General features: G+C 31.2%; 1 protein-coding gene across 1 annotated transcript in view; it reads left to right on the forward strand.

Annotated features, from left to right (window-relative positions):
* Positions 1–20,314, forward strand: part of LOC143052217 (uncharacterized) — an 82,336-nt gene that overhangs the window by 40,685 nt on the left and 21,337 nt on the right. The window contains exons 10-13 of the mRNA XM_076225207.1: positions 11,202–11,250; positions 12,071–12,267; positions 12,913–13,199; positions 19,191–19,331. Of these exons, the coding sequence (XP_076081322.1) occupies positions 11,202–11,250; positions 12,071–12,267; positions 12,913–13,199; positions 19,191–19,331 (674 nt within the window). The remainder of the gene's footprint in view (positions 1–11,201; positions 11,251–12,070; positions 12,268–12,912; positions 13,200–19,190; positions 19,332–20,314) is intronic.

The raw sequence follows: 20,314 nt of genomic DNA on the forward strand, positions 1-20,314 counted from the left end.
CTCTCATGTTCATTTGATTAGGTTTTAAGAGTTGTACTAATCAGGATAGCCAGTAATTCATATTGTGAGGAAGCAGCTTATTTTATTTGAATGGTTTTTTTTTACAAATGATACTGATTTAAACTAAAAGTTTTGTTTTCTAATTAAGAGAGTTAACATATTAATTTTGAAAAAAATTCAACCATAAAATAGTTGAAATGTAGTATTAAACTTGTTTCATGGTACAAACGTTTATTTGAACAAAATTAATAAAACAAAATTAATCTTAAACATGGGACTGTATTGAAAAATGCACATACAATTTTTCTCAGTTGATCATTGGAGATTCATATTTTCAAGTTGATAGTACAAAATACAGAGACGGATAATACTCCTTTTAAGTCGATAAAGTGTTTGGTTCGATTCAGTTTTGATTGTGTTTGTTAATTTTGTATTGCTGGTCATTTTATAGTTAAACCATTTCCATATGTCACCCTATTGCTTTTTAAAATATAGTTCTTGCTTTTATAATGGAACAAAATTGAATCAATTGGTCGTCAATAAGACTTACAATTTTCAAATGAAATAACCACAACAGAAAAGTTTGAGATAAAAGATTTTGAAGAATAATGACCTCTAAAATTAATCGACTGGTCACAGATTGATAACATATATCCAGTCAAACAGGGCTATTTTGTATAAATACTTTGTGTAAGACAATTGCAATAGTATGCACAACTAAATAAAAAAGAGAAAAACAACATAAAAAATACCAAATTTTACATAACTCGTTCTATGAATTGTATTTCAAACATTAACAATCAAATCAACACTGGCATTGATTCCATATAAACATAAAAAAATGGTACTTTCTAGATTTCTATATGTTTATTTCACATCAATTGTTCAAAAAAAAATATAAACGAAAAAACAGTTGATATTCTGTGCTCTCTTTTGTTATTGTTTGTTGGAAATTGATGTTCCGTGTTAAAATACGTTGAAGAATTTAAAACGTGTTCACTATAAATTTGTCTGTAGTGACGATTCTGATTTCAATAAGAGAGATTTATGTATAACTGGTAAATTTTATCATTCCGGATTTCGTTACAGTAAATCACACGTATTACACCAGCTTCATGATAATTCTGTAATAAATGCATATTTGTTGAAGCCGTACGGTGACCTATAGTTGTCTGTGTCATTTAGGTCTTTTGTGGATAGTTGTCTCATTGGCAATCATACCACATCTTCTTTTTATATATAATTACTTTTGGGGTTTGGCAATACACTTTTAATTATTAAAAAAAAGGATGGGGAGTGATTGTCAATGAGATAATTATCAACAAGTGAATATTTCCAAGGCAGACTTGGGGTAATTGTAATTGTAATCGTTAATCAGCTGTAATTGATTACAATTTTTCAAGTAATCATTGTAATCATTAATCAGCCAAAAATCTGATTACATGTAATTTAATTTAATCAATTACTTTTCAAAATACCCTGTAATCCTGATTACTTTTTGATTACTCTCTGATTACAATGATTTTTTAGCTGTGTTAATGGTCAAGAAGTAAACCTTTTTGTTATTCTTATTTAATAAATATTAAACATGTTAAGATAGTTTGGTTTACTTTATTAAGCATGTTTATTGATTTGTATACTTCAGTAAAAATAAACTGTTACAGTATTGAAAAGTCATCATTATTCTAAGAAGAGACATATAAATAAAATTAGGTGTCATTGGCCTTAGTAAAAGATATTGTACATATATTGACAATTTAAAGATGTACATATATATATATTTGATAATTATAGTCTAGTAATACTTCTCTTTAACCCTGAATAATTATTATCTTTTGTTAACATTTTGATTTTTGTCAACTTTGAATTGACAGGTAGATAACCAATTAAGGTTTGTTTTTATTGCAATTACCAATTGAGTATAGCTGCAGGACAATACATTGTATATATGATCATGATGATAAAAGCTTAATGAGACATTCAAAATTTCTCTAATTAACACAAACTAGATCAAAAGTTGGAAAAAATCTTGTTTAAAATAAGCAAAATTTTGTATGTATTTGGACTGGACATGTAAAATGCAATGAATTTTAGTACTTGCATTTTGTTTACAATTTAATTAAACAATTCTATAAAAAATTTACATAGATTTTTACTGGTAACTTTATATCATCCATATTTTAACTTCCATAAACTGCACCTTGAAACACATATAAAGTCAGGAAGAGGTTAGAAGACAAACAGCAAACTCTTCATAAAGCTTTATTCATTTGAAGTCAAAATAATTCAGAGATCAATCATGATGAAGTGTAATGGGTCAAACCAGTGACACAATGTTCATGTATGTAGAGAACTTGTGTGGTTTATTAAATAAATGAGGTTTAACCATATCATTTATAATATATCAAACCTAATCCTTTCTAAAAATGCTATAGTTATATTATAGACTTTTATTCATTCACATCTTCAAAACATTTTTTTTAATTCATTGTAATCAGATGTAATCATGATTACTTTGCCAATGTAATCATTAATTTAATCAGACACTTTCAAAAATGATGTAATCGTTAATTTAATTTAATGGTACACATGACAAAGTAATTGTAATTTAATCAATTACATTGAAAGTAATCGGACCCATCTCTGTTCCAAGGTGAGGTGCTATCATGCCATTTCTCCTTGCTACTATATGTAAGAAACCTGTGAAATGTTTTCACATCAAAATGAAATTGAATGATAAATCAAAGTAACGTATGGTTAATACATCGGTAGTTAAACGTAGTTTATCTACATTAATCGCTAGCCAGTTAAATCTGAGGTTGTGGGTCCCAGAACTGGACTGGTCGTCTCCAGTCTAATTTGATAAGGATTGACAATGTTCCACTGAATGTTGGTAGTTTGTTCTGGATTCTCCGGCTTCCTCCACTAAGTCAAACTATCTGCCATGATAAACCTAGTAGAAGTACCCAAATGTTTGTAAAAACCTAAACAAAATTCATAGAATTGAATGAATCGCATGCATTTTTATATTAATTAATTTCTAAAATATATAGCAAGCACATATCAATGAAATGCTTTCAAAATTTTTATGCAAAAAATATAGTATTACAGGTTTTAAGTAGTCTGCCGTTGTGGTTGTTTTAACTGCTGAGCCACTTATGCCAATAAAGAAATATATATTGTAATCCTCAGATATAATTAAGCGAAGAGAAACATTCCTGATTATATAAGTCTATTTTTGAAAAAAAATATATAATTCCAGCATTTTTTTTTCATATGATCTTAAACACATAAGTACTCGTTTAGACACGTTATATAACATTCTGGAGAATATCTGCAGAATGTTAAATTTCACCACTACGCATACAAATATCAGCGCAGATACATATTTTATGAGCATGCAATTGAAAGAAAGAGGCCATACTTCCATTAAATGAATTTGAAATGAAGTGGATTTTCACCTTGCATAAAACAGTTTCATTTGATAACGTTAGTTCCCAGCTAATAAGACACTTACCAACTACGTGTTTCAGGACTCTTTAACTGGTAACTTTCAGTTTTCGCTTTTTAGTAGTAATCAAAATCATCATCGTCACACATGACGGACAATTTGTAGGTGAAGACACTAGTTAATTTACTAGAACTTCGATATCAGTGTTATCATCCTTGGTCTTCGTCAGTCGTTTTTATTTCTGGAACAGTTTTCCTGTAATATTTGTTTTCCATTGTGAAATTCATTAACTTCGATCTTGGTCTTCGTAAATCGTTTTTATTTCTGGGACAATTTTCCTGTAATGTTTTTAGTAAACTTTGAAATTCATTAAAACGTTACCTTCCTAACAATACATGCAAGTGTATGATAAAGATCTTATAAGAAGACATAAATTGAAAATGAAAATGGGAAGTGTGTCGAAAATACAACAACCCGACAAAAGGCAGCCGAAGGCAACCGATTGGTCTTCTTTAAGCATTATTTTCCGCACCCGGCTGGCTCATAAACAAACATGTTTACTAGTTAATTGATAATGGACGCCATACTAAACTCCGAAATATATAAAAGAAACTAAAATTTAAAATTATACAAATCTAACAAGGCTCCTTACTTTCGACAGGCGCAAATATGCGGCGGGGTTAAACGAGTCCGAGTTCGATGTCAGAATAGATAACAAAAGAAACTTAACAAAATGACACTGATACATAAATTAACATAGGACTACTAGCAGTTACTGACATGCTAGCTCCAGACCTTAATTAAACCGATTGAAAGAGTATGTCTTCATTATATGAATAACAGACACAATCCTTCCCGTTAGGAGTTTAGTATTGTACCATCATAAACATGATAAAATATATGAGAACATAACCCGTATCATGCCAACAACTAGTTTTAGAATAAATGTGTTTATTTCCGATACATAGACCCTATAAGTGAATCAATATTAAAGCCAAAATATGCAATCTTTAATGACCTGACAATACTATCGTTATTACATCCCTGCTTTGTAAAGAATATAACCATAAAAAATGGATGAAAAATACCCGAACGTATAAGATGTCTGCATGTTGAATTATATTTATGAATGATGTCCTTTTACTGATGATACAGTTTAGTAAATGTTTTGACTAGTTTGTGATACCGAAAACTCTGGTGTAAGAATTTTTCGGTAATATATAAATTTCTCTCACTAAAATTTAATACGTTGTTTCATACACGAGAAAATCGTACAAGTTGAGATACATAAACACCATAAGATGGTGACAAGGGAACGGGAAAATGTAACACTAGGTCACCAAAAGATGAATTTTGAGTTCAGTCTATATGGCAAAGTGTTCTACAGCACTGCAGGAGGAAATATCTCGATATATATATGTTGTAGAGTTGTCACTGACTCAGACGTACTTATAACTATAATTATTTTCTGTAACTGTATATTACATTAATTTGTAGGATCCTTTACTATAAATAATTTAGCTGATCTGTAACAATAACATCTTCATGCCTTATATATCATGTACTGTATTACGCCGCTAGATTTAAACTGACGAGGAAAGGTAACACACGGCCAGCAAAAGCTCTTTTTTTTTGAGAGCCCAGGTGGTCGTGTGGTCTAGCGGGACGGCTGCAGTGCAGGCGATTTGGTGTCACGATATCACAGTAGCATGGGTTCGAATCCCGGCGAGGGAAGAACCATAAATTTGCGAAAGCAAATTTACAGATCTAAAAGTGTTGGGTTGATATTTAGACGAGTTATATATATATATATATATATATATATATATATATATATATATATAGTGTCTAAAAATAGCAACAATTAACATTCAATCTATCTAGGTGTGGATCAGTTTGTAAATAAACTGATGCAGTTACTAAATTAAATTATATAAGTGTCTAAGAATGTAACTTTAACACACTAATGAGTGTTATAAAATTAGTTGTTATATTTTATATATTATTCACGCAATATTTCGCGTCACAAATAATTTTCATCGGGCGTGTGCATCTATCTAGGTGAAATCGGATGCATGACAAAAAATATCTTTGTAGCTTGACGTTTTGTATAAAAGTTTAACATATTGATTGATGGGGTAGATAAAACATATTTTTGCCGTTTATTGTACATAACACTTTTTAAATCTAAACAAATAGTTGTTTTAGTTAAATAGAATGAAATTCATGATTTATTCCTTTGGTTTTGGGTAGAACTGTTTTTCATCCCTCTCATTAAGTCCATCAGGTTCAAGAGTACGTAGCTGATGCATCCAGAACCTTTCTCTCTGTTTTCTCCTTTCGGAGTCCCAATTTTGATTTACCTCAATTATTTGAAAGGTGATATTATCAAAAGCATGTCCTGTTCTTAAGAGGTGTCTCGTAATTGGACAGTTTCTTCCTTTTGTATAGAACGACCGGTGATTGTTAAGTCTGATGTTGAATGTAGTTTCTGTTTCACCAACATACTGCAGCTTGCAAGTTCCACAAGTAAGAATATAAATACTATTTTCCGTTTTGCAATTAGATGTAACATAGATGTTGTATCGCTGCTTTGTTACTGTGCTGCTGAAAGAGTGGTCAGTGTTGGCGGCTTTACAGCACTTACAATTGCTTCTACCGCATTGTTTGTAACACCCAAATTTAGAAGTTTCTCGCGTCTTTACTTTTGATGTCACAAGTATGTCTTTGAGATTTTTGGGTCTGCGATAGGCAATAACATGAGGTGATGGAAAAAATTCTTTTAAGGAAGAGTCATTTTCAATAAGACGCCAGTGCTTTCGGATAGTAGATGAAATATTTGTCAAATCGGGATGGAAGGTTACAACAAACGGAATTCTATCTGCACGGGTCGTCTTATCTTTGTATTCCATGAGGCTAGCTCAATCTTTTTCTTGGGCTTTATCAAAAGCGTCTGTGATGTTTTTGGTTTTATATCCTCTTGATTTCAGCTGTGTTTTCAGTTGTCCCAAACGATAGTTAAGTTTGGATTCCGAGGAGCAAATTCGCTTTAGTCTGATGGCTTGACTGTAAGGTATACTCCTGGAGCAGTGTTTCGGGTGACAACTTTTTGGAGAAAGGAACTGGTGTTTACCAGTTTTCTTTGTGTGGAGATCAGTTGTCATGACCCCGTTTTTTTACAAATGTGGTGGTGTCGAGAAAAGCAATTTTCTCGCTTGAAAATTCAGATGAAAATTTAATTGAGTGATGGAACTGATTACAATGATCTAGGAAATCTTGCAAATGTTCTGCAGTATCGTTCCATTTCATGTCAATATCATCAATAAAACGGAGCCATGACAAGGGTTTGTATGGCACACTCAAAAGGATGCGTTCTTCGAGATCCCCCATAAAAATGTTGGCAAAAGAAGGTGCCATTTTTGTTCCCAAACTAGTTCCGTCAATCTGTAAAAAGTGCTTGTCGTTGAAAATAAAGTTGTTATTTTCAAGCACTAGCTTGAGCAATTGAACTAGACAGTCAGTTTGGGGATGTTTATCCTTTCGAGTATTCCATACTTTTTCACACGCGGCAATTCCTTCATCTTTTGGAATATTTGTGTATAAAGAACACACATCCATTGAAACCAAAATTGTGTTGTTAGGTAAAGGACTTAAGGAATTCATTTTTTCAAATAGTCAGTCGTATCTTGAATATGAGATGGTAGTTGTTTAACATGTGGTCTGAGGTGGTAATCAACAAATTCTGAAATTTTTTCGGTGGGATAGCCATTAGCTGATTCTATAGGTCTCCCTGGGATCCCGTCTTTGTGGAGTTTTGGAAGTAAGTAAAATCGACCGGCTGTGCACGTTTCGTCTGGGCGTAGATAATCGTACGTATCGTCATCAATTTGTGTATCTTTATTCATTTCTGAGAGGACGTCATTAATTTTTAAGACGTTTTAAAAAACAGAAACACACAGTTCAAGATAAGTTAGTTGTCAATCTGTCATCAATAGAACTAACTACCTCTGAAGAAAAACTATTGAGTAAAGGCCTTAATTTCTGTCCAGCTCCAGCAACCGTCAACAATTTACAACTTGAGACAGATGTAGAAGCATTTGCCAGGCGTCTTCGGTTGAAAGAACATTTCAATAGACAACAGAAGAAAAATTTAAAAGAAGCCGGAATGAATGAATCTGATTATGAGAGTGATGAAGGAGACATATGCATTCCAAAATTTAAAAAGAAAAGTAAATGGAATCCCCCTAAAAGCAAAAACGACAATTTGGAATCATTCATTACATCAGTCAAAGCTGAAGTCAGATCTTCAATCAGTGGTAAACAAGTCAGAAATATTTCAAAGTCAGAAAGTCAAGCCATGATAAACTTAAAAGACCATGACGAAATTGTTATCAAACAAGCTGACAAAGGAAGTGCCGTTGTAGTGATGAACATTTCCATTTTGGAAAGTGAAAAAAAATGGCGAACTTTTAGATTTTAAACTTTAAATATTTTTATTCAAGCGTAAACTTTTAACATTGAATCACTGAATTTACACAGAACATTGATCTTGAAATATCTTCCGAGAGAAAATTCTCTCAAATAGAAAATGTGCTGAACATTTATGATATCCAGTTTTAGTGTGATACCTTGGCTTATGAATCAAATCTGATAAGTTAATTGCTAGACTACTTGCCATTCTCTCCTTCATTGAGCAGTACATCGTCTCAAAAACATTATTTAACTGTTAGCTTGATCACTGTAGAAATTTCTAGTTGCTATATTCAAGATGGAAGGACAATGTATGTCTAACTTAATACAGGCCTCCACGGATCAAATGGTATCAATCCAATTGTCTCTTACAAAATTTATCAGTCTTACATCATACCGAAGTTATTATATGGTCTGGAAGTTCTCCCTCTGAATAACTCTCAATTAGACATCTTGAAAAGATTTCATATCTCAAATCTACGCCGATTTCAATGTTTGCAAACGCGTACGGCAACATGTATAGTCTATTTACTATTGGGTGCACTACCGATAGATGCAGAGATACACAAGAGGCATCTTAGTCTTCTCCAGAACATTCTCACTTGTAATAACACAACAATAAGAAATCTTCTGCTCAGACAACGTGCAGTAAATGGTGATAACTGTGACAGTTTTTTTGGCAGAATTCAAGAAATTCTTGAATTGTATGAGTTACCAGATATTGCTATTACTGGAACAACCATCAAAATTAACATTTATATATCAGTGTAAATGTGCAATCCAGAAGACATGGACAAACTTACTTAAAGCTGAAATGGACAATAAATCAACTATAAAATATATAAATGTAAATGTACTGTCTATTGGTACTCCGCATACATTATGGAAATCCCTCCGCTCAATGGTATCAGAAGTGAAGATGGGCATCACTAAAGCTAGGATGCTGACTGGCACATTTATGACACAAGCAACTAGATATAAATTTAAAATAGAAAACGCTGATCACATTTGCCAGCTATGTGCGATATATTCAGAGGATATTAAACATATTTTGTTAGAATGTCCAGCTCTTCATAGTGTAAGACAATTATACTACAGCCGTTTGAAATTAGAAGTTATTCATATAATTGGGGAAAAGAAATGGCTTGAACTCTTTGTAAACCATGAATCTATATTGCTTCTGATTTTGGACTGCTCAAACTTTAGTGAAAATTTTAATACCGAACAAATAACGGTCATTACAAAAATATCTACCGAATTGTGTCATCAGCTATATATCAAAAGACTTAAACTGTTGGAAGGACTCAAAATAACATCAACAATTACCAAAGGGACAAGTACATCTAATGTGTAGTATTTCTAAGTGATCAGTAACTTTAAAACATATATATTATTTGTCTTAATATATACATATCAGTGATTGAGGTGATGGCAAGGTAGTCTGCTCCCTTTTTTCTATAAACTTTACTTATAGTGTTGAGACCAGCATTAGTAGAATAGGTCGTGTATACATGTACATAATTCCTTGAGAGGACCTATTGAGAACCTGTGTATATAGTGTATATATATTTAGAGTGCTACAAGATATTCTTGGTGTTCCTTAATGGAAGTATAATACATACAGAAGAAGAAGATGAACACGCCCGATGAAGCTAATTTGTTTAGCGAAATATTGCGTGAATAATATATAAAATATAACAACTAATTTTATAACACTCATTAGTGTGTTAAAGTTACATTCTTAGACACTTATAGATATATATATAAGAGAAAACCGTTTTACTGCAAGTGTATGCAAACATATACACCAAAGAAAGAAATGAATACAAGCGAGTCGAAAGCATTTAAGTTACAAAGTATTGCTTTCAATTCTAAGCTGATTTACTCTCAAGCATGGAGGAAAATGTAGTGCGAAATTAAAACACTCGAGCATGGAAAATGCGACATAGACAAAACTATTTGATGGAAACAGTTTCAGAGTTACTGATAAATTCTTCATTGATACAAAGAGACACGCGTTTCCTCTACATAAACTGATTGGTAACGCTGAAATTAAAAAAAAGTTTATACAGGCCAAATACATGACAGAGTAATCAGCATTAAAATGACCTAAAAATCAGAAAGTTTTTCATAATTACACCTAAGGTAATGTTACTTGGGTATTTCAAACATTTGTAAAGTTTGGTGAACAGTTAATTTTAAAATAATGTTCTGTAAACACTGTAAGTAGGATAACATGGCTGGTTATACCCCTGGGACGACAACCTCAACCAGCAATAACCTAGTGATTGTAAATAAAACCTTAATATATACGCATGCAATTAAAACAAATATGGAAATTAGTGTACCCGATAACAAGATTTCGATAACTTATTAACAGAATAAAGGGACTTGAGAGACAACGTAATTATACAAAGGAATTAAAATTTGGTGACAAAATGGATGAGAAATACTTTAGAAAAACTATAAGAAAACCTTCTACCTACCTTTTATAATGACTCAAGAAAAAGTAACATGAAAAAAGATACAAAAAAAACCCAGATGATTTGAACAATGAGTACATAAAAGGCAAAGGTAGCTAACAGATATTGGTATATAATAAACTCATTACGAAGATACGCATGTATGTAAAAATAAAACTTCACGAATCACATGAACTTCTAATGAGCAAATACCGAGTGCGTCGAATTGGTAACCGACTTATATTATGCATGACTTTTCCGGTATTTGAAGATTAAATAACGCATACACATTATTATAGTGGGTCGGTTAACAATTGCGTGATTATGACCGTACAACGCCATGGGAAAACGACTAAAAAAGAACAAGTAAACAAACATTTTATACGAAACTAATGATTGAGCTTCACACACGCTTTGAAAAATCATTTATGTGAACTTATTTGCTCCTAGGTGATACTTAGTTTTCTTTGCTACCGGTGTGTTTTGCTGATGCACGTATGAATGTTATAATATGTCTTATTTGGTGATGTCGTAATCAAAAACATAAAAAAGTTGAAAGTATGATCCTGACAATTTGAATATATACATGGTCATCTCTGACCATGGTATTCCAGAAATTAACAATTCTTAAGTGAAAAACAATGAATATTTACATTGAAAAATGTGTTTTCAAATCAACCTAACAATATATAGATAAAAATGATAATAATACTTTACAAGAGAAAATATAAATTTCAAATTTAGTCAATGATGTTACAGTCTTTGTTAGTTGATTTAAACATTGAAATTCTTTATCAGCTATAAATTATACTTTGTAGGTAGAAAGTTTTTGACAGAAAAGATTGCTGATACATGGCGTACACCAACGTAAATGATTTGTTTTATGCTAAAAAAATTGATCACAAAGTTTGTAATTCTATAGATGTAAAATGAAAGGCCAAGTTTTTTCTTTGTAAAAATCAACAAATATCAGTAAAAACTCAATCAAAATGTTGTTCAATATTCAGTTTAAGAAGGCTCGCGGGTACAAAAGTTTCCGCCAAAAAATAATCATTTGATTTTTTCGTTATAAATTTAATTTATTACACTACAAGTATTACTTTCTGATATGGTACACAAATCAACCAAAAAATCGATTCAGTTTGGCCCCCGATTACTTTTTAAATGTTTATATTTTATAAATTATTATTTTGATGGAGAGTTGTCTCATTGGCACTCACACCACGTCGTCCTATATCTATATCATTCAAATAAGATCAAAATTTGCCATTTTTTGCATTAAAATTGTTAACAATAAGCTGTACATGAACTAAATAAATGGAGAAGAAACCGATTTCTGTAATTTAGTTCTTTTTTTATTTCGATTTTACCTCTATGTCTCCTCTAACACCAAAAGAAAAAAAAACAAAAATGAATGCTTCGTACGGAGGCATGTATACTTAAATGAACGGTGACCCTATTTTTTCATTTAAATTTTCTATCAAGTATTTGATAAAGTTCATCTTTAAAAAAATATAGCGAAATCCTATGTTAAAACAAAATGATTTATACCCGCGAGCCCCATTAGTATGGTTTGATTTGATCAAATCCTTAAGGGAGAAGAATTCTTACATTCAAAACAATAAATATTTCAAACCTAAAACAAATTCACAAATATTGTTCAGGAAAAAATCTAAATACATTTTAGGCTTTCCAAAACTTCTCCAGATGAACACATCAAAAGATTGAAAATAATGTTTGAATCAGTGGAAGAAATGCTGAATTGTCCGGATTATGACGAAGACCTTCAATATGAATTGTCTACAGCTTATCCAAATTACATGATTGTTTTCTTCACGGCAAAACGAGATTTATCGAGAAATGATTATGGAATCGTCGTTATAGGTTGGTCAAATAATCATGTTTGATCATCATTATTGTCTTTCTTTCATGAAGTTCAGTTTTTGAATATATTATTTAATAAAGCTGAGAAATAAGGCAGCATTTTTCATAGGTAATTGAACTGATATCAAAGATATCAACTGACCATGCTAATAACACACATATACCATGGATACGTTATTTACAAATTTTACCAAAATAAATATTTTTTTTTGTACCTGACAGATGTTGCCAATGATAAAGCTATTCATGTGATTTGACAGAACAAAAGTCCTATCTGAGTAGACTGTGTGACATCAAATTCGCTGAAATTACAATACTCACGAGACACAAGACTATTGGGACACGTTTTGCCGTCATCAGTGATTGGCATACATTTTATTTCCATAAAATTAAAAAAAAATGTCTTAACGGAACAGCATAGTCCTTGAAAAATAGTTTTGTCTTTAACCTTTTAACATTAAAACCTAACCACCTGATGCCTATCTTGGTGATCGACACTTTTGGAGGAAGACAATTTAAAAATATTTGCAAAAGTCAATGATTATCTGTACATATTTGTCACGGGTATACAAAGCTTTTTTCAATTGATGTTCAAACTTTTGTATGGATGTATCTTTTATAACTATTAAGCAAACACATTTTTAGGTGGAGCAAATTCTGGTAAAACAAGTCTCATAAATCAACTTTTAAGAAAGAAGATTTTCGTAACAAGTAATTTACAAGCCACTAGTACCATCACAAGGATTCGGAACTCAGAACAGATGTCAGTAAAATGTTACTCAAAAGACGCAACTCTCAAGAAAGATATATATGTACCTGATGTGAAAAAACTGAGATCTGTTATCAAAGGACTTACAGATATAAGTAAAATGCGGGAGGATTTAAAAGACATATGTTATGTAGACGTCTTCTTACCAGTGTCAATTTTAAAGGTACATATTTGACGATTTAATTTCTATTTCCACCATTAGCAGGTTTTATTGATTGCTTGCATACAACGGTTCGTGGGGTGTTCCTAATTCTATTACAAGCAAGTCGAAATGTACGAAAGGCATTTTCAAACTCATAGTCGAAAACAAAGAAGGTCTTCCGCAAATTGATGTTGATTTTCTATAAGCATGTTTACAGTGTGGAGCATTTTTTGATTCATCGTCAATTCGATTCTGTTTACCGAAAACGTAAATATTCTCAAATATAAGGACAATGTGAAATTCTTAGATACTAGAAACCAAACCTCATCAGGAAATGTTGTATTAATCTACCTTTGAGAATTCTATTCTGTATTGTGCATTTCCACTTCCTATCTACTTAATATTCCTCTATTCCTGTTAACTCTTCCTATAAAATTTTGACCACTGACCATGCTGACAGTATTTCATAATGATATAGTGTTCTTGTCGATGAAGTTTTGTCTACTCGTTCTGGACAATATTTCACTATGAAACTCTGTTCATGACAATACTTCAACGTGAAATACTGGTTTTGAAAATATTTTTAAATAGAATTATTACACAATTAGAAATAGTAAACATGCAAACAGCATTCACATTTTTAGATTTATAACTGAAACTGTTTTGTATAGTAAGGATTAATTTATATACTAATAGTGAGTTTCAAATTTGCATAGATACATTACAAATGGTTAATTATAGATTAAAGAATTGTCTTCCGTATATCTCATTGTATTGCATTATACAAATATAACATGTATAACTAATGTACTGAAAATCACTTATTTTGTAAATATATATTAAAAATGTACTGAACTTATAGTATTCGTAAGTTATAGATTGACAATCTGTTTTTCAATTTAGTTTTGGAAGTACTTAAGTACAATGCAACTGGAATATTAATTTAGTTAATTTTTTATTATAAGTCAAACAAATTATCAATATTTAACATGAATATGTTATAGATAATGCATATTTTAAGGTTTTTCTTGTCGTAGAAAACACCGAGGGGTGTCAGGATTGGTCACACGAAAGACCGACCGTAGGGAGGTCTTTCTTTGAGCAATCATGGCACCCCGAGGTGTGTTCTACGACAAGAAAAACCTTAAAATATGCATTATCTGACTTATATACCGTCAAAAAAATATTATTTTTTATAAAGATTTGCAAAATTTGGTATCCTATTTTTCCGACAACACTAAAGTGGGATATTCCTTTCTAATGCGTTCAGGTTTTAATACGCCCTACGGCTCATTTAGAATGTGAAATAAAACTCACTAATGAATCTATGTATAAACCTTTTAAAAAATACTATCCATACACAATAAAAATATTACTGTAACTGCATGAAGTAAGACACCAATTTATTGTTACCATCTGATAAAGGTGTATGACAAATACAAGACACATTGTACATGTTGTAAGTAATTTATTGTACCACCTAGTTTATAGAAGAGGGGGAGGGGTATGGTTTTTTTCTATTTGTAATGTCACTTCTATCGCGGAAAAGTGGTTGTTTTTGTTAACAATTTTAATTGAATTGAATGAAAAATTCAGAAAGATTGTCTTTTGAAAAGCAATACATTTTATTAACAGATAATTAGGATATAATTATATACCCTCCGCACTCGACCCTTTTTCTGAGTTACGTTAATGTTATTCAATAGAATATAAGATTATCTTACATGAATTTAAAAAAGTAAAGAACTGACACGAAGACGAATATAAATACATGTAGGTCATAGTATAATTTCCTATTCAACGTTTATCGTCCTGAACATGCATGAAATATTTGCCACTGGACGTTAAGCAAGCAAACAAATATCAATCAAGCTATTCAGTGTGACTCAATAAGATTTTCAAAATCTAACACACAAATATGTTAAATCTGGGTTTTTATTTTTGAAAGTCTATATTAAAATTCATCTCAAATATATGATAATGTTTCTTTATTGAAGCGATAAATTAACAAAACTTCACGTTATTTGTTTCTAAAATTAAAATGCAGGCAATGAAGGTTTCTTTTACATCTATCATCGATTGAACTTTAAAAAATAAATTTCCAAATCGGCAACAAAAAACTATCAGACGAATAAAATTTTGTAAATTATAGATTGCAATTTTATCAAGGAAAATATGACCTCACACAGGTCATTATTTTATGCCTTTGAGCATATTTCATTGAAACATGGTATCGTCTGGGTTGATTCTGAAAAAGAATGACCTGTCGTTCTGAAAGAAAATAACTCCATATAGGTATATAAATGTTGATAACCTCCCTTCCATGAGGCAAAATTCCATGGCAATCTGTCTATGAAATATTGTACCAATATTCACAAAATATAACTTCCCTTTTACAAGACAAAATTTCATGACATTCACCTGTGAAATATTGTCTCAATTCACACAAAATATAACTTCCCTTTAACAAGACAGAATTCCATAGTACTCATCAATAAAATATTGTCTAAATACAAACAAAATTTCACTATGAAAATTTGTCCTTCTCTGTACATTTGTCCATAGACGAGGACGATATTTCATAAATTTGGTATATAAAACAGACTAACTGACAAGTTTGATTTGTTTGTTTTTAGTTTTATGTATTTTTAAAAAGAGAACTTTTGTGTTATGCTACTTATATAGTTATGAGAACATTTGTTTTTAATTATAGGTCTTTGTAGTTCTTATTTTTAATATTCTATTCATTTCTCGTATGTGAAAGTAAAGATAATTAGTCACCCAGTTTATTCATAAAATTTTAGTTTAGAGCAACGTAACGTATACCATTTATTTGTTTTATAGTTTAATTTAGACGAAAACCGATATATCTAATTACAAATACAATTATATAGTGATTGCATTGTAATTGTTATATTATACATCAAATACCAAACTAACAAACTGATTTTGAACTATACCAAACTTTTAGAAAATGTACCTATGACGTCACTTTTACATGTGATGTCATTTTGTAGCGTTATCTAGTCTGACTTCTTTTGTCCTGTGTAAGTGCTGTCCTATTTTGTTTTTTTGTATTACGTGTTTCTTTTTATTCTGCGGTTAGTCGCCACTACGGTGTTGACATGAAGATCAGTTATATGATTATTTTTTTTTTATAAATTTACTGTTTGAAAAAGTAAGAACTATTCTAAATACCATGAAAGGATATTCTTATACCAGGCATAGTTATCTTAACCGTATTTAGCACAAATCTTTAGAATTTTTGTTCATCATCTTTTTCATTTTTTTACTTGTTTCGCTTTGTTTACTAGTTGTTCTGAGCGTCACTGGTGAGTCTTATGTAGTTTAAACGCACGTATGGTGCATTAAATCATAAGCCTGCTACCTTTGATAACTATAAGCATGTCGAAATATCTTATTGTAATGTTTATTTGTGTAATTCTCTGTCCTGAATGTTTTTATATTTATATTGACTGTAGTCCTGTCATGTAATGTTTTTAATTTAGTGTTATATTTAACATTGCTATTTAAGCAAGACGATTGGCTATCCGCAAAAAACATGTTTAACCCATCGTTTCTTTTCTTAAAATGTTTTATACCAAGTCAGGAAAATGGCAGTTGATATCGTATGGTTCGTTTCTGTGTGTGTTGCATTTTAGTGTTTCTGTTGTGTCGTTGTTCTCCTGTTATTTTTGATGTGTTTCCCTCAGTTTTAGTTTGTAACCCGGGTTTGTTTTTTCTTATTTGATTTTTGAATTTCGAACAGTGGTAACTACTACTGCCTTTATTTTTGAACAAATAAGAAAAATAATTAAAACATCTCAACTCATTAAATTTTTATTCCAGAAAACATCCAAATTCATCATGATTAACTAACCTGGTCTATAAGGTTAAGTGAGATTTTATCAACACTTCGTGTCCGTCGTCTGTCTTTAAACAAGGGTTCCACATTCATCCTAACTTGGCAACATCATCATTGGGGTATCAAGTTTATAACTGTGTCCAATGACCATACCTGCCAAACAACAGAACATAGGGGTAAAATGCAAATGTTGGCTTTTATCTCTGAAACTAAAGCATTTAGAACTAATCTGATATGGGTAAACAGACGAATCGGACAACCCATACCTGATATGAAATTATAATTTAACTAAATCAGTATAATTAATCTGATTTAGATTTTAAGGATATTTAAACCTTTTGTAATAACAGTGATGCAATATTAAATTTGATAGAAAAGGGAAGATGTGGTATGATTGCCAATGAGACAATTCTATACAAGAGAAAAAATGACACACACAACAACAATGAGTAAAGCCGAAACAGCATTGTCATCTATAAAAGGCCATCGAAATACAAATGTAAAACAATTCAAACAAGAAAACTAACGGCCTTAATAATGGACAAAATAATTAACAAAAACACATATGTAACACAGCAACAAAGACAACCACAGAATTACAGGCTTCTGACTTGGGAATTGGGACAAGCACCAACACAAAACATACGACAGTTGTGTAACAGTACAACATTTAGTGGAGTGACAAATCCGACACTTTAAAAATTTGAATGGACCACCCTTACTGCAGGCTAAATTGTGACTTTTTTGGAAAGATAAATGTTTATTCTTTAATTCTTGCTTGGTTGTAGAATTGAAATATGGTGCATTTCGTTTTTAAATAAGTCAAGACTGGCATCCTTTACGACGGAAAACCCTTAGCTTGTTTAAATCATCATGAAAATATCTGAACTTTCCCTTACAGGACAGAACAGATATATTTCGGTTATCGATGAAACAAGACACTGTTTAATACGACTACCTTTTCTAAACACAGCAATACCATTAGGTAAAAGGACATGTCTTGGATTCTGTCTATTTCGAAATTTGCTAAACTAGTCCGATATCTACGTATTTTAGAATAGGATGTGCTAACATCATGACAATTTGGATTTTCAATAAAAATTTAAGAGCCAAACTCATGATGCAACTGTAATGCCAAAGCAAGATGAAATCGGGGTTACATGTTTACAAGTATGCGATCTTTTCTTGCCAGGACTTTTCGCAGCTTTTTCCCATCTTAAAAGTTAGAAAGATCATATCATAGGGAACATGTATGCTAAGTTTCAAATTGATTGGACTTCAACTTCATAAAACACTACCTCGACAAAAAACATTAACCTGGGACAAACGGACGAACGGACGGACGGAGGAACGTATGAGCGAACGGACGGACGGAGGAACGGACGGACGAACGAACGAAATGACGCACAAGACAGAAAACATAATGCCCATCAATGGGACATAAAAATGTGTTGATTATATGTTTTTATGAAATTGTGTGGTCGAATGGCTTCAATATGTTCCATTAGTTCACTTTATAATTTTTTTTTTTGAGTCACCTAAAAATTTTAGCAGGTTAGATAAAAGTTCTGATATTATGAAAAAATCTGAATGTGAAAAACATACTACAAGAAATAAACATTTGTTCCTTTCAAGATTGTTGAGTTTTGATGAAAGTGTTTCGGCTATTTGTGAAAATTATTCACCTTTGTCATCTATTTTGTCTGAAGATTCAAGGTATATTGAAAAGTGCTTCAAATTAGAATTTTTTGAAATTGTTCATTTATTATGTCTGATATTTTGAAAGACTTGAGTACATTATTTTTAAAAGCTTATTAGTCTTCAACTGATACAGATGTTCGTCCTGATTCTGTAGAAAACAATTCACAACTCTTGTAAATCTATGCTAATACGATGCATTCTTAATACATGGCATGTAATTGATACCTGTCCATTAATGTTGAAGACAATTGTTTGTTTTCCTCGTAATGTCTTTTTTGAGATATTTGTTGTTGGTTTCTTCTATCTCTGTAGTATATTTCACATCTTCTTTTATGTTTCCCTAAAATATAATAGCGATAATTAGATAAGTGTTTGTTTTTACATTACCAAATGATGTTGAATAATCTTTCATACTAGATATAGCTTCTTTTTGTAATAAATTTAAGGGGAACGTTATGATTGTGGACACACCTGATGTAGGAGAACATGAAGTGATGGACAACATACTAATGGATGTTTTGCCACATGCAGTCACTTTTGTGTTTATGATTAATGCAAAAAATGTCGGAGGACTACACGAGGAAAGGGTACATTTTATTAGGTCGATTGCATTATTTTTTAAAAAGTCAAGATATTCTGTTCAATCTTACAAGTTGTACACTGGTTCTTACTCTTAAATGAGCAAAGTAAAGACTCTATTGCTCAAAATAGTAGTTCATTATAGTAATTTCAGTTTAGACAAGAATACAAAACACAAAAGCCTTCAATTTTAATGTGTAGAAGATTTTTCCGACGTAGTCGGTATAGTTTCGGTTTGTGCCCTTTGAACTTAAAGACGCTTAACTATGGCAACATTATACGCATGCTCGAAAATCCTTTCTGTGATTGGACAAAATGCTGTCATGGTGGGTGATTTGGTTGTGTTTGAAAAAATCGTCTCGTTAATTATATCGTGATGGAAAGCAAGTGAAAAACTATAAATATTTGAACTAGATCTTACAAAGATTTATATTTTTATTATAATAATTGTTTCTCCAAGCATCCGTGACAGCTGTTTATTCGGCACAATTATATAATTGTTAATGTAAACTTTGTTGTACGAACGTACATGACTTTTAGAACGCACCTACGCATGTGAGATTTCCGCGGGGTTTTGGTGAATGTATACAGAAAGATACGAGGACCGAGAATACTGGACACAAACAGAGAAAACGTGATTTAAATGGTATCTTTGTGCTTCTGAAGGTTATCGAAATGATAGTTTTAAACAAATACTCAAATTTAAATACGTTGGATATCTTTTTTAAAGATAGTTCTTGTTTTTCATATTTCTTAATAAAATATTGTAAAATGAAATTTAATCATCAATTGCATAATATAATAGATTAAAATCGTGTGTTTTTTTTTAAAACTAAAAATACTTATCTGTTTTTAAAAAAAAGAACATCGTTCAGATCTCAATAGAAGAGGCAAAAAATGCGACTTGCAATGTAGTGCCTTATTTGACATAAGAAATTGTATCTTTTGCGATATATATAGAAAAAAAATAGATTTATTCACATAGTTTTTG

The sequence above is a fragment of the Mytilus galloprovincialis genome, chromosome 11 (genome assembly GCF_965363235.1).
Source record: "Mytilus galloprovincialis chromosome 11, xbMytGall1.hap1.1, whole genome shotgun sequence".
Taxonomy (NCBI): Eukaryota; Metazoa; Mollusca; class Bivalvia; order Mytilida; family Mytilidae; genus Mytilus; species Mytilus galloprovincialis.